Here is a 16,098-nt window from a genome sequence, read left to right on the forward strand (position 1 = left end):
ACGTTTATTGAGCAGCACCTAGGCGCCACACACTAGGCTGGGAACAGGGCATGGTGGCACATTCTCTTTTTTTGAGACAGTGTTTCACTCTTGTTACACAGGCTGGAGTGCAATGGCACGAACTCAGCTCACTGCAACCTCTGCCTCCTGGGTTCAAGCAATTCTCCTGCCTCAGCCTCCTGAGCAGCTGGGACTACAGGCGTGCGCCACCATGCCCAGCTAATTTTTGTATTTTTCATAGAGACAGGGTTTTACCATGTTGACCAGGATGGTCTCGATCTCTTGACCTCGTGATCCACCCGCCTCGGCCTCCCAAAGTGCTGGGATTATAGGCGTGAGCCACTGCGCCCGGCCGGTGGCACATTCTCTTGAGGAACGAACAGCTTATTGGGGGAGACAAGTGTGAGCAAGCAACTGTGAAAGAGCATTAAAGGTGTTAAAAGAGGCAAGGGACTTACCATGAGGAGAAGAGAAACTTAGAAGAGCAGCCGCAGAGAAACTGTTGCAAGTCGGGGGATTTCATTTGCGCTACAGATAGCCCTGCATTGGCATTTGCAGACCAAATATGCATGCATGGTAAAAATCCCCAGTGAATAACCTGAAAGGTCCCTGTCATGAGGTAATTTTCTGGGACACAAATTTGAATGGGGCTGCCAGGAGGCCAGAGTGTACTTGCCAGCCACTCAGCCAGTGCATGGCCGCTCCCAACACTGGCATTCGTGCCCCCGTACCACTGAGCTCTCCTTCCATTCTCATCGACATCTGCACAATAATTCTCATACTGTGATCAATTTTTTTCTTTGCACAGTCAGGGAAATAGGATATTAATAAGGTAAAGATATAAGGTAATGAAGTAAGGAGTTTATTTTAATGGCAAAATGTATTTAAATAGCTTTAGAAATTACTTTGGCCACATATTCATAGAACCATTAAGAGTCTGAAAAGATTCTTTACATTTTTGTTATACTTCACTGTACTTTATGGTGGAAATTATATGCCATGATGACAGTGATGATTTTGGAGACTCACCAAGGTCATGGATGAACCCTTTTAGAATGTCAAAGGTCCAAATCTGTGAATAATGTTACATTGTATTAGCTTTACTAAATATAACAATATCTTATTTTAAGTTTGAAAAATAAGATATTCTTCCTTATGTGATTTCCCTATATTTTGGGAAAGGTTGCCATGCCCCTTCCTGTTTATGAAGGCTTAACATGTCTCACCAGAAGACAAAGGAGTTACTTATCCACAAAACTGCAGCCTGACAAGCAATTCAAATTAAGAAAGATAACTACATTCCCCAATAAAATGCTTTCCTTCTGGTCTATTGCCTGGAACCTAATAACCACTGAAACTCAAACTCTAACCCCACCCCAGCCCACCCCACAAATACCTCCAAGCACCTTGAACTTAACATGACTTCACCCACAATCCCAAGCTGCTTCCACTCTGTCTCCTTGTTCAGTTACCAAGTAAATAAATTTAGTTCCTAAGTGATTCTCAAATGCAAATACAGTCAGGCCTCTCCAGCCCCACAGCACCACCCTCGCTAGCGGAAGGTCAAAGCATCAGTCATCACAATATTCTGAAACACTGCCTCCTCTATTCTCTATATTGATGCAGAGTAATTTTTCTCAAAACACATGGCTTGTCTTGATTGGCTTCCACTAAAGTTTAAGATATGGTCCTATCAAGAGAACAGATATTGGGCCCTACTAAAGGTTGAAGGGTAGAAGAAGGCAGAGGATAAAAAAAAAAAAAAACCTACCTATTGGGTACTATGCTTTTATTACCAGGGTAATAAAATAATTTGTACACCAAACCCCTATGATATGCAGTTTACCTATATAACAAACCTGCGCATGTACCTCTGAACCTAAAATAAAAGTAAAAAAACAAAATTATTCACCAAGCCCAGTGATCAAGGTTAATATCTCCAGTAACAAGTCATATTGCTAGCACATACCCCGACACGATGCAACGAGGGGGGCAATTCATCTTCATGGTATTCATCTCCAAAGTCCAAAATCCTGGTCTAATCATGAGGAAACATCAGATAAATGCAAATGAGGAACATTCTACAGAGTAACCAGTCCTCTTTTAAAATGTCAAGGTCATGAAAAACAGAGAAAGACTGAGAAACTGTCACAGATTGAAAAGACTAAGGAGATGTAATGACTAAATGCAACATCATACCCTGGATTAGATTCTAGGAAGAAAAGACATTAGTGGAAAAACTAGTAAAATCAAAATAAAGTCTGTAGTCTAATTTTAAAGAGAAAAAAGATATGGTCTATCAACAATCAACTGATGCTTGGACAGTGATTCTGATGCCCATGGTCCACACATAAGACCTTGAGAAATGCCTTGACTGTGAGTTTCTTCCCCCAGAGTATGATGAGTTCTTTCATACTTCTACGCATTTTGCATTTGCCAAATGCTGGTCCTGTACTACCCATTTACCATTCACCTTTCTCTTTTCGGTAAGACGCTTTCTGTTAGTATTCAATTTAAATGTCACTGCTTCAGCAAAGTCTCATATAAATCTCTCAATAACTCTCTTGTCGGGTCTTTCACAGCACTGGATACACAGCTCCACTAAAGCACGTGCCACAGTTTACTATAATAACTTGTTAACAGGTTTATTTTCTCCAGTGATCCATGTGCTCTTGTCCAACTTTGAATCCCTAGTACCTAGCACTATGCTTGGCTCCTGCCAGGCAGGCAGTCAGCCTTTGCTGAATGAAAGGACCAGTGATTGAGGTCTGTGGCCACATGGTAAAACGAGAGAGATGAGTCATCAAAGGGGAAAACCGCTTTTTTGTTAACTATAAAGTGAACCAAGGTGTCAGAACAGTTAAAACAAGGATGAAGAGTGCTTTTAGATCTCAATCAATTTTCAAATTACTCGTCACACCTGTCCTAGCTAAAGACTAACTCTAGCACCTCCTGCGGCCTGTTAGTCGGTATTTCACACTTGGGTAGCAGATCCAGCAAATGTTCAATGATCGGAGAAGAAATACCTAGATGCTGTACGCTTTGAAAATATAAATGTAAGAAGATGCCCAGTAAAAGCATCTGCTAAATATTTTTCCTGTTTGGCACATTAGACTGCAGTAGGAGACACATGACCGTGGTCATACTGTACACAATGCCCAATGTCTGCCAAAACCCTGGCATATGGGTGACTTAGTGCTGACCTACGGAGGGATTCTTCCGGTACCCCCACTACACACAATGGTGGAAAGAAGAGCTTCCAGAACAAACCCGGTCAAGCAAAGAGGCAAATCCACTGCATTTAGTAACATTGCTGGAGCCTGCACCTCACCCTTCCTGAAGGTAGGATACTAAGAGGGCTCAAGCCTAAATCTAATCCAACAAGCTATATTCGCAATAACGAGCAATCTCTGATAAAGCTTTTCCCCAACCCTTCTGCTGCCCCACTCATTCCACAGCCGCTACTGGGCTACCGAGTTCCACTCTGGACAGCGCCGCGCCCTGCTCGGCCCCACCCACCCGTTGGCGCTTGGGCCCGCCCTAGTCCCCCACCCCCACCCAGGGGTACCACCTACCAGGGCCCCGCCCCGCCCGAGTCCCACGTGCCGGCCCCACCCCGGCGCTAGCGGCCCTTTAAATACCCCCACCCTTACACATTACCCCCCCACCCGGACGGCAGCCGGAGAGGGACAAAACTCGTGGCGTACAGCCAGTTTCCTCCGCGGAGCACGTCCTGTGCCGCCCCAGCCGGTGGGGCTCTCCACCCGGGGCCACAGCCTCCTGGCGCCCCTCGGGCCGGGGCGGCCGGACCGAGGAGTGTCGGCGCGGTCGGGCTACGGGGCGGGGCCGGCGGGAGCTCCGGTCGCCGCCGCCGCTGCTGCCTCCGCCTGCCGCTCGGGCCGCCCGCTTGCCCGCCGCTGGGTGCGCTGCACGCGGGGGGCAGCCGCGGTGCAGAGGTTCATGCAGCGGCGGCGGCGCCGGCGGCTGCTGCTGCTGCCGCCGCGGAGGCAGACAGACCGGGCGCTGCCGCCGCCGCCCTCCCCCGGCTCCATGCCGCCGCCGCCGCTGCCGCCTCCTCCTCTCTGGCGAGGGGCGGGGGGCTTCGGCCCGGGGTGGGCACCACTCCTCGCAGCGCCGCTCCCCTCCCTGCCCTCCGCCCCGGCGCTGGAGCCGGCGAGGGCACCCGCCGCCTCCTAGGAGTGCTCCCTCCGCGCGCCCTGCCGGAGCGAGGGGGCGGGCGTGGGCGGGCGTCGGGGCAGCGGGGTCCCCGCGCGGCTGCAAGAGGAGGGGGCTTCCCCAAGGATGCCCGGCGGCAGCTCCCCGCTCCTAGGTGCGAGCTGAGCCTGACCGGGAGCGAGCGGCGCGTCGCCATGCCGGCGTGACGGGCGCCCCCGGCTGCCCGCGCGGGCCCCCGCGCTGCCCCACGCCGCGCTGTGCCGGCGCCGGGCTGCAGGATGGGCTGTATCCAAAGCATCACCTGCAAGGCGCGGATCCGGCGCGAGAACATCGTGGTGTACGATGTGTGCGCCACCATCGACCAGTGCCCCACGCGTATCGAGGAGACCTCGCCCATCGTCCTGCGCTACAAGACCCCCTACTTCAAAGCCTCCGCCCGCGTGGTCATGCCCCCCATCCCCCGCCACGAGACCTGGGTGGTGGGCTGGATTCAGGCGTGCAACCAGATGGAGTTCTTCAACACCTACAGCGACCTGGGCATGTAAGCGACCCGCCGCGCGGCATGGGAGCGGAGTCCGCGCCCCCGGCTCTGCTCACCACCTTGACCCCCCTCCCAGCTCCTTCCTACTGCTGTCCCCATCCTCTTTCTAAACCTTCCTCCCGCCTCCTCTCCCACCTCCCTCCTCCCTACGCTTTTGTTTCAGTGACAGGGCGGGTGTAGGGAGGCTCCTCTCGAAGGCATTTTCTCGTGGTTTGCTTCTGACTCCTCAGAATCTACGCGAGGAGAGCTGTGCGGGGCGGGAAGAACGCGACTAGGAGGATTCGAGAGGCGGAGGTGGGGCTGGCTGGCTGGTGCCCGGCGAGTTTCAGGGTGCCGTCTGTGCTTTGTGTCTCCCCGGGAAGAGTTTGGGGGAAATCATAAAGGAGTGGAGTAGAGTGCCGGGGACGCAAGGGCTGTGCGGCGCGTCCTTTGGAGAAACGCGAGCAGGTCCCGGGCGTCCGAGCGGGAGCTGGTAGTTCTGTCCTTGCCCTCTCGACTGTTGAATTCGAACCCTTGTCCCCCAGGCCAGGGAGCCCGGAGGCGTTTCCGTCTGAAACCGCAAGCCCGACAGAGTTGTCTCTCTGTCTCCGCGCCCCCTGGATCAGTTCTGGTGGGGAGCTGGGAGGCACCGGCTGCGTCCCGGCCAAGTAGGGCGGATGGCCTTGTGCGAGCAGCCGCCGGCTGGCGCGGCGCAGAGTGTTTCTTATGCTAAGGGAAAGGATGGTTCTCCTCTCTGTCTAGGGTCCTTTTCAAAAACTTTCCTAATTGCGGCACTGGAAGGGATTCCCCCAGCGCCCACCGCCGAATTCTGTCGGCGTGCTGGGAGCTCTCCAACTTTCAGCAGCGCGGGTTGGTGCGCGCAGGCTCGGCTGCTACGGTGGAGACCCAGGATCGCCGCGGCTGCTCAACCGCCAGGGGCCGCAGGCTGCGGGCGGTCGCGTCCGGGACTTTTATATTTGCTAAATTTTCGTAACTCCCCATCTGCCTCATTTCAGAACTAGACTCTGAGCAGGTGGCAACGACAATGGCTGAAAGGTTTAGGGCCTGTCTTCTACCTCCTGTTACAATGTAGGTCTAGAACACCCTAATTAGCCTGCAGCCTTCGGGGAAACCTTTTTTCTGGAAATTCAACCTCATTTCACTTATTAATTTAAAACTCTAGAGCTCCCAAGGTTCGCCTATTTAATATGGATATGGGGTGGGGGAGTTCCCATTTTAAAAGGTCAAACCCTCTTTTTAGCAGCAGTTTGCAAGCTTTTTACTGCACTCTGAGAGCATGTAAGTTAACACTAGTCACAGGCGCTAAAAGAAATTTTGACAGGTCCTTTTGTTTTTTCCTCCCAAAGATTTTGCACTTTTCTCTTTCAGCACAAAAGCTTAATGCTAGAGAAAACTCGATTTCTAGTGAAGAAATGTGGCGCCCAGTTTCCAATATGCCTCCACACATTGTATTCTTTCTGGAAGATAGCTAGATGTGAGAAATGGGGAATATGTTATTTTGGGTGAATCATGACATTTAAAAACAGACACGCCCTCAAAAGAATGATTGTATGTGAACGCATGTGTCTCTTAAAACTTCTTTTTGGAGTAAATCCACTATTTCCAGCCAAGTCAGAGAAAGCCACAGGCAGGGCATGAGCCTTCCCTGTCATTTCCTTGGCCTCACCCTGATGGCAGTGGATAATCTTGCCTGGAGGACAGTAACTGCTCTCCCCAACAGCCTGGGGCCCCTGGTAGAGGAGGCCAGGAATGACTGTGCAGAAGCAGCCTCACTTTTCCCGAGACTGAGCAGCAGAGCTCTCTGTTGCCTCAAATCTCTTACAAATCTGTAAATCAAAAGCAAATATATAAAAACAGAATTTTTTCCGTAAAACTTATTTTACCTTAGAAGTCAAGTTGAGATATAAACAGACATGGTAATTGAACTTCCTGAAATCTATAGGGACGTTAGGTCCTCACTGGAACCAACTTTAATGGATGTGAATCCATGAGAGGACTCCTGACCCTTCCCCACTGAATTCTTGCATTTGGGATTTGGAAAGCGGTTTTGTTTTTAAACTGCTACTTTTGGTGTTTTAAGATTCTTGGTTTTCAGGTAGACGTAGGAGAGCAAAAATAGACCCCAAAGAAATAATAAAGCATATTATTATAGATTTGTGTCTGCAGTCTACCTGTCTCTTCATGGTTTAAATAATTGCTATGTGTTTAAGGCCACTTTGGAGCCCAGATTTGAATGAACCAATTTCCACAAGATGTTTATTCCCTGAAAACTTTGCCAGTGTAAACTTTTTAAAGGGAACTCCTATTGCATGAAAGGTGCTGCAGCTGTTATGTCTACTTAGCCAATGCCGGAATTGTAAAAAACACCACCGGGTTCATTTTCACCCCTGTGCAGTGTTCTGTCATGTAAACCAAGATGTGGTGAAAGGGTTTGGGTTAGAAAACACCTTTTCAATATTTTGAAAAGGACTGTGCTGGAGGAAATCCACAGCCTAAAATGGCGAGAAACTTCTGTCTGCAGGATTGAAAGAAAGCCTGAGGTTTTGTGGTTTAAATTTTAAACTTTTCCAAGGAGTAGGCTTTTAAAAGCACATTAGAAATAGTTGATGGTCATGATGGCCAGAGCTGAATTTGAACTTGAACTCATTGCCATGGCACTTCCTCAAATGACTCTATAGAAACCAAGGTGGTGAATAGTGTGGCTCCTATTGATTTCTCATTTAGTCCTGGTGAATCTCGCTCGTGCAGCCTTGAACAGACTGCTGCAAGTCTTCATCCCTGGGGGAGGAAGGGCTCCTGACTTTCTCAATCAACCTGTCAATAAGCAAACATTTACCAAGTGCTTCTGATGTACGGGCAGCACCAAAGAAAACAGGACTATGCACACAGTCTCACTGCTCCTCATTATGGGATGGCACATGCAGAGAAAAGCAGTGCTCTTCGACAGTGTGGAAGAAATGCCTAAGAGAAAGGGCAGGGGCAGGCAGGGTGTTCTAGAGGTGAGTGGACCCAAGGTGAACTCTGAGGTATGGGTAATAGGGAGGCAGGGACGGGGGACTAATTCCAAAGGGGAAAACCAGCAAAGATATGGAGGTAGGAAAATAGGAGGTGTTTTAAGGGGTCATAAGCTGGTTGGAGTGTTCAAGAAGGGGGACATTAGGAGATGAGGTTTGAAAGGTAGGTTGGGGTCTGTTGGTTGGGACCAGAAGAACACAGTCTGGAAAAGGAAGAGTAAAGTCAGATTTCTTGACCAGACAGAGGGTGTCAGGAAGCCCTTCATACCTTCTTTATACCTTGTGAGTATGCAGAAGCTTTCCCACAGAGGTGGAAGATGGTTTATGATGGAACAGTTTCAAATGTTGGAGTACGACACTGAGGAGGTGTCCCGAATAAGATTTGAACAAGGAATGGGGCTCTTGGGCCAGGGATGGATGAGGTGAAGCCAAGGTCAGGGAAAGGCGATAATAGCTAAAGGCCCTTCTCATTCTCTTTGAGTCTTCTGGGGCTGTAGGGGAACTCTCCATGGTCAGCCTAGGGCTGTTAGTATGGAAACCATCTCAACTAACAATATGAAAAACTTTGGCCTGTGTGAAACTTTAGGAAATCATAGCTTACTCTTTTCCTTCAAGAGACAGCATCTGCCTGTCCCTCTGTTCCTCCCTCAAAGCCAAGGTTACTGAGGATTTGACTGTACCTACCCACTTCTGTTGCCTGTTCAGTTTAGTCCAAGCTGATTTCTATCTGTGCTGAAACTGCTCTGGATAAGTTTGTCTGTGACTTCTATGTTGCCAAATCACTCAGACACTTTTGAGAGACTGACCATTTCAGCAGCCGTCCTTGTAGTTGACAGCTTCCTCTGTCAGGAACCATTCCCATCTTTTAGCTTCCATGCTACTTTTCCGCTGTTCCTTTATCTCCATCTTATCTTAAAGTTTATTGGGACTTTTTTCTTCTGGTTCTATGCTTTCCCTGGGTAATCGCATCCATCCTAATGGTGGGAGGGAATCTCTATGTTACACAGTCATCTCCAGTCTAGATGTGTGTGTGTGTCTTTGCATAATGATGACATGACACAATGAAAGACATCTCAGCCTTTGGGTATCCAAACCCAACTCTCAGTTGCCACTATAGCTCCCGCCCAAAATCTGCACCTTTGCCATTCTTCATCTTAGTAAATAACACTTCCACTCTGAGTTGCTCAAGCTAAACCATCTGTGTGTCATCCTAGATATTTCCCCACACATCCAGCTCATCATTAAATCCTACTGGTCCCATCTCCAGAATATATCGGTAATCCAGCCACCACTCTGTCTACTGCTACCATCTTAGGACATGTCACCATCAACTGTCACCTGTTCCTGCAGAGACTTTCTAACTGAACCAGTTACCACCATTCCTGTCCCCCTCTAGTCTACTTCCCACATAGCAGCCAGCATGATATATTAAAAATGTAGATGTTATTACTTCTTGTTTAAACCTTTTAATAACTTACCATTGCAATTGGAATAAAATTGGATAATCTCTTGCATGGGAGGCCGAGGCGGGCAGGTCACTTGAGGCCAGGAGTTCAAGACCAGCCTGGCCAAGATGGTGAAACCCCAGCTCTACTAAAAAAATCCAGAAATTAGCTGGGCATGGTGGTACACGCCTCTAATCCCATTCACTCAGGTGGCTGAGGCACAAGAATTGCTTGAACCTGGGAGGTGGAGGTTGCAGTGAGCCAAAGTCACACCACTGCAGTCCAGCCTGGGTGACAGAGCAAGACACTGTTTCAAAAGAAAAAAAGAAAATCTCATTCTGTTCTCTTAATTTCTATTCTTAAGCCATGTCAGCCTTCTTCCAGTCTTTCAGAAGAACCTACTTTATCCCAACACAGAACATTGCATATGCTGCTGCTCCATCTGAAATGTGCTTCCTTCCTGCACTGCTCTTGCTAAGTCCCTTTCCTCATTCAGGTGTCAACCATCATCTCCTCAGAGAGGCTACCTCTGATTTCACAACTGAAATTAGGATCCTCTGTTCCTTTCCTTAAAGACGCCCTGTTCTTATACTGGTCACCATTAGTAAGACTAATTAGTGAGGGTATAATTGTTTACTTAATTTCTGACTCGTCCACTACACTATAAATTTCATGAAAGCAGATGTCTATCCATCTTGTTTATGAACAGTACATGGCACATAGCAGATGTTCAATAAATGTTTGATACAAAATAATCGAATGAACTATTTTTCTGACCTCAAATAGTCTGTGTCCTCTTCAACAAATCATGTCTCTTCAAAATTAGCTTTTCATGTTAAACCTAAGCCAGACCCACAAAGCTAACAGTTACTTAGCACTAACATACAGTTTAACTCGGCTGTGCTTTTGCGTTATTTGTCCTGTGTTACCCCACCAGATGGTCTGCTTCTCACCACAAGGCTTATGTCTGTCACTTCTTCTGTCTCCCTAAGGTGTTCTGTATACCGGGAGTGGTGTTCAGCAAACACTGAAGCCTCACTCTCCTGTCTCCTACCTGCTATAAAGTGGCATTCAGTGTGTACCCAAGAGACCTGCTATAAAGTGGCATTCAGTGTGTACCCAAGAGACCTTGTCATAGCACTGTTCTGCCTGCATCACTAACTCGTTAATCCCAGGACTTGTAGAGGAGAAGGCTAAAGGCCTTCGCTGGTACAGTCATCTCCCCCAGGCTAGAGTTCCCCTTCTTGTTACCGGTTACATCCTGCTGCATGCCCAGTTTGGCTTTAAGTGTGGCCCTTACTGGTGACCACAGAGATGGTCACACAACTGGGCATTTTGCTCTTGAGGACCAGATCGGCCCGTCTGTCCAGGGAGCCTGATGAGTCTCCCGGCCACTTGACCAATACCCATCCCCCACCCCATTTCCATTACGTTTCAATCAGGAGGCTTGTGGTCTGGAAGTAACCAGAACTGCTTCTCAGCAGAAACACTGAGGATGCCAATGTAGAGCATCAGATGGGAAAGCAGGATCCAATTCCTTTATTAAAGTCCTGAGTGCCCTTGAAGGGGAGATGGCCTAACCCCTTTGCCTCTAATCTCCTCCATCTCTGCAAAAGAGGAGCAGCAGAGGATTAACTGGTCTTATCAGGGAAGCATTAAGCCCACTGGAGATAAAGCACAACTCTGGAGTTGGAAGAGGGGTTGGAGAGATAGGGAAGGAAACAGATGATTAGGGAGAGATGCAGAGGGGGAGAAACAAATGGGGAGTTAACAAAATGTGGCTTGTGTAGCCTGGGATACTAATCTGCATTGCAGGGCACTGGATGGGTTGGAAAATGCAGGGACAGGGGATGGACTGTGAGGGCATCAGACTGCAGGGTATCAGTGGCCTTCCACAGGCAACAGGGGCAGATGCTATTTTAGGGCTTAGGTCTGCAGAGGCATCATGTTCCAGGTTAAGGATGCAAGTGAAAGGGAAATGCAAAGTCTGGTGTGGGGTGTGCAATCCCAAATATCCCCTTTCCCTCTCATTCGTACTGCATCCTGATCTCATCTGACCTCCCTTCTTGGGAACTAGGTACTATTATGCTGATCTTACTGATGAGGGAACTGAGTCTCATGTAGTCAGGTAACGTGCCTGAGGCCATACGTCAAGTAAGTGGCTGAGCTGAGACTGCAAGCCACGTCTTCTGACCCTGTGTCCTGGCTTTCTGTATACTGCCACAGCTTGGCCTGTGAGCAGACAGGTCAGCCCTCCATTCGTATCAGCACTAGAAAAGTTAGAAGTTACGGCAGCTGTTCTTGTCATCATGCACCTAGCTCTTTTCCTCAAAGCTTCTTGTGAGGAAGCCTAGGGTTGCCCAGAGGTTCCAAGTAGTTGATAGCACGGCTTTCTTCTTACCTAGCTTCAGTCCCTGGACCACTTTGCTCTACCGAAAAGGAAAGTTGTCTCAGATAACAGGGCCTACAGCTTCTGTGTGTTAACGCCGAACAGGCCGGAAGAAGTTGCTGTCATTTATAAGTTGGTTATTATGGACTCCTTTGAGAAGAGAAATACTAAGAAATTAGCAGTAGCAGAGCATCCTGGTGAATCTCACAAAGAGGCAGTGTCCTGGTGCTGAGCGTCCCTGGAAGGAATTGGTGCCTGCCTGCACACCAACAGCAGAGCTGCCCATAGAGTGGGATCTTCCCCCACAGAGGCAGAGTCATGAGGCAAGTTGCCTCTTATTTTCACCAATCCAAATCAGTGTGGTATTTCAGGACAGTTCTAGAGTTGCTGCTTTTTTGGGTTTTAGTAAAGAGGGTGTGAGTGTGCCTGTGCTGGGAGAGTTGTCCAGATCAAGGAACATCTGGTGAGTCTGGGAAATGCTGTTTGGGAAGGAAGGAAGAGAAGGCAAATAACACACATGAAAGGTCTGTGTGCCTGGCACTCTGTGGGGTGCTTTTCACACTATGCTCCTCGAATTCTTACCCAGTGAGAGAAGTATCCTATTGTGAGGTCCAGGGATGCTCAGCAACTAGCTCGAGACCTCATGGCCAGCAAGGAGTCATGCCAGGAGTCAAGCCCATGTCCTCTCACTACTCTCTTTCTTTCTTTCTTTCTTAATATATATTTTATTGCATTATAGGTTCTGGGGTACATGTGAGAACATGCATGATTGTTGCATATGTACATACATGGCAATATGGTTTGCTACCTCTATCCCCATCACCTATATCTGGCATTTCTCCTGATGATCCCTCACCAACTCCCTACCCCTCACTGTCCCTCCCCTAGTCCCCACCCTGACAGACCCACAGTAGGGGCTCCCCTCCCTGTGCCCATGTGTTCTCATTGTTCAACACCCGCCTATGAGTGAGAACCTGCAGTGTTTGCTTTTCTGTTCTTGTGTCAGTTTGCTGAGAATGATGGTTTCCAGGTTCATCCATGTTCCTACAAAGGACACAAACTCATTGTTTTTTATGGCTGCATAGTATTCCATGGTGTATATGTGCCACATTTTCCCTGTCCAGTCTATCAATGGGCATTTGGGTTGGTTCCAAGTCTTTACTATTGTAAACAGTGCTGCAGTGAACATACGTGTGCATGTGTCTTTATAATAGATTGATTTATAATCCTTTAGATACATACCCAGTAATGGGATTGCTGGGTCAAATGGAATTTCTATTTCTAGGTCCTTGAGGAATCGCCATACTGTCTTCCACAATGATTGAACTAATTTACACTCCCACCCACGTCCTCTCCAGCATCTGCTGTGTCCAGATACTTTAATGATTGCCATTCTAACTGGCATGAGATGGTATCTCAATGTAGTTTTGATTTGTATTTCTCTATTGACCAGTGATGATGAGCATTTTTTCATGTTTTTGTTGGTCTCATGTATGTCTTCTTTTGAAAAGTGTCTGTTCATATCCTTTGCCTACTTTTGAATGGGTTGGTTTGTTTGTTTCTAGTAAATCTGTTTAGTTCTTTGTAGATTTTGGATATAAGTCCTTTGTCAAATGCAAAACTTTTTTCCCATTCTGTTGGTTGCCAGTTCACTCTAACCATTGTTTGTTTTGCTGTGCAGAAGCTCTAGAGTTTAATTAGATCCCATTTGTCTATTTTGGCTTTTGTCGCCAATGCTTTTGGTGTTTTAGTCATGAAAGTCCTTGCCTATGCCTATGTCCTGAATGGTTTTGCCTATGTTTTCTTCTAGGGTTTTAATGGCGTTAGGTCTTATGTTTAAGTCTTTAATCCATCTGGAGTTAATTTTAGTGTAAGGTTTCAGGAAGGAGTCCAGTATCTGCTTTCTGCACATAGCTAGCCAGTTTTCCCAACATCATTTATTAAACACGGAATCCTTTCCCCATTGCTTGTTTTTGTCAGGTTTGTCAAAGATTAGATGGTTGCAGATGTGTGGCATTGCTTCCAAGGCCTCTGTTCTGTTCCATTGGTCTATAGCTCTGTTTTGGTAGCAGTACCATGCTGTTTTGATTACTGTAGCCTTGTAATATAGTTTGAAGCCAGATAGCATGATGCCTCCAGCTTTGTTCTTTTCACTTATAATTAACTTGGCTATGCAGGCTCTCTTCTGGTTCCATATGAAGTTTAAGGTGGTTTTTTTCCATTTCTGTGAAGAAGGTCCTTGGTAGCTTGATGGGGATAGCATTGAATCTATAAATTACTTTGGGCAGTATGGCCATTTTCACGATATTGATTCTTCCTACCATGAGCGTGGAATGTTTCTCCAGCTGTTTGATTCCTCTCTTACTTCGTTGAGCACAGCTTTGTAGTTCTCCTTGAAGAGGTCCTTTACATCCTTTGTCAGTTGTATTCCTAGATATTTTATTCTCTTTGTAGGAATTGTGAAGGCAGTTTGTTCTTGATTTGGCTCTCTTTAAGTCTGTTATTGGTGTATAGGAATGCTTGTGATTTTTGCACATTGATTTTGTATCCTGAGACTTTGCTGAAGTTGCTTAGTTTAAGGAGATTTTGGGTTGAGATGATGGGGTCTTCTAAATATACAATCATGTCATCTGCAAATAGAGACAGTTTGACTTCCTTCTTTCCTAATTGAATACCCTTTATTTCTTTTTCTTGCCTGATTTCTCTGGCTAGAACTTTTAATACTATATTGAATAGGAGTGGTGAGAGAGGGCATCCCTGTCTAGTGCCAGATTTCAAAGGGAATGCTTCCAGTTTTTGCCCGTTCGTTATGATATTGGCTGTGGGTTTGTCGTAAATGGCTTTTATTATTTTGAGATACGTTCCATCAATACCTAGTTTACTGAGAGTTTTTAGCATAAAGGGCTGCTGAATTTTGTCAAAAGCCTTCTCTGCATCTATTGAGATAATCATGTAGTTTTTGTTTTTGGTTCTGTTTATGTGGTGTGTTACATTTATAGACTTGTGTATGTTGAACCAGCCTTGCATCCCCAGGATGAAGCCTGCTTGATCGTGATGGATAAGCTTTTTGATGTGCTGTTGCATTTGGTTTGCCAGTATTTTATTGAAGATTTTTGCATCTATGTTCATCATGGATAGCGGCCTGAAGTTTTCTTTTCTTGTTGAGTCTCTGCTGGGTTTTGGTATCAGGATGATGTTGGTCTCATGAAATGATTTGGGGAGGATTCCCTCTTTTTGGATTGTTTGGAATAGTTTCGGAAGTAATGGTACCACCATCTCTTTGTATGTCTGGTAGAATTTGGCTGTGAGCCCATCTGGACCTGGACTTATTTTGGTTAGTAGGCTATGAATTGCTGCCTCAACTTCAGCACTTGTTACTGATGTATTCAGGGTTTCAACTTCTTCCTGGTTTAGGCTTGGGAGTGTGCAAGTGTCCAAGAATTTATCCATTTCTTCCAGGTTTATTGGTTTATATATATAGAATTGTTTGTAGTAATCTTTAATGGTGGTTTGTATTTCTGTGGGATCTATGATGATATCCCCTTTATTGTTTTGTATTGCATCTATTTGATTATTCTCTTTTCTTTTTTATTAATCTGGCTGGCAATCTATTTTGATGACTCCTGGATTTATTGATCCAACTCCTGGATTTATTGATTTTTTGAAAGGTTTTTTGTGTCTCTATCTCCTTCAATTCTGCTCTGATCTTAGTTATTTCTTGTCTTCTGCTAGGTTTTGAGTTTGTTTGATCTTGCCCCTCTAGCTCTTTCAATTTTGATGATAGGGTATCGATTTTAGATCTTCTCTTGCTTCTCATGTGGGCATTTATTGCTATATATTTTCCTCTAGACATTGCTTTTTTTTTTTTCTTGGAGACGGAGTTTCACTCTTGTTACCCAGGCTGGAGTGCAATGGCGGGATCTCGGCTCACTGCAACCTCTGCCTCCTGGGTTCAGGCAATTCTCCTGCCTCAGCCTCCTGAGTAGCTGGGGTTACAGGCATGCACCACTGTGCCCAGCTAATTTTTTGTATTTTGAGTAGAGATGGGGTTTCACCATGTTGACCAGGATGGTCTCGATCTCTTGACCTCGTGATCCACCCGCCTCGGCCTCCCAAAGTGCTGGGATTACAGGCTTGAGCCACCGCGCCTGGCCTCTTAGACACTGTTTTAAATGTGTCCCAGGGATTCTGGTATGTTGTGTCTTTGTTGTCATTGGTTTCAAAGAACATCTTTATTTCTGCCTTCATTTCATTGTTTATCCAGTCAACACTCAAGAGCCAGTTGTTCAGTTTCCATGAAGCTATGTGGTTCTGAGTTCGTTTCTGAGTTCTAACTTGATTGCACTGTGGTCTAAGAGACTGTTTGTTATGATTTCAGTTCTTTTGCATTTGCTGAGGAGTGATTTGCTTCCAATTATGTGGTCAATTTTAGAGTAGGTGCGATGTGGTGCTGAGAAGATTGTATAATCTGTGGATTTGGGGTGGAGAGTTCTGTTAATGTCTATTAGGTTTGCTTGGTCCTGGTCTGAATTC

At 46.7% G+C, this 16,098-nt stretch overlaps 2 protein-coding genes across 6 annotated transcripts in view; one reads left to right on the top strand and one right to left on the bottom strand.

Moving 5' to 3' along the window:
• The window catches only part of POGK (pogo transposable element derived with KRAB domain), a 339,612-nt gene extending 334,774 nt beyond the window's left edge, over positions 1-4,838 (bottom strand). For 2 of the 3 annotated variants that reach the window (XM_035280209.3, XM_078356361.1), the window contains exon 1: positions 4,649-4,838. The gene's annotated coding sequence lies outside the window, so the exon portion shown is untranslated. Of the gene's footprint in view, positions 1-3,707 lie in introns of all 3 variants that reach the window. The other variant, XM_078356360.1, reaches the window with a different exon arrangement.
• Positions 3,699-16,098, top strand: part of FAM78B (family with sequence similarity 78 member B) — a 109,440-nt gene continuing 97,040 nt past the window's right edge. For 2 of the 3 annotated variants that reach the window (XR_013529566.1, XR_013529565.1), the window contains exon 1: positions 4,455-4,717. Coding sequence is in view for 1 of the 3 variants with exons in the window: in XM_054247437.2 (XP_054103412.1) it covers positions 4,455-4,717 (263 nt within the window). In the remaining 2 variants the exon portion in view is untranslated. Of the gene's footprint in view, positions 4,718-16,098 lie in introns of all 3 variants that reach the window. The other variant, XM_054247437.2, reaches the window with a different exon arrangement.

This window comes from Callithrix jacchus, chromosome 18 (genome assembly GCF_049354715.1).
Source record: "Callithrix jacchus isolate 240 chromosome 18, calJac240_pri, whole genome shotgun sequence".
Classification (NCBI taxonomy): domain Eukaryota; kingdom Metazoa; phylum Chordata; class Mammalia; order Primates; family Cebidae; genus Callithrix; species Callithrix jacchus.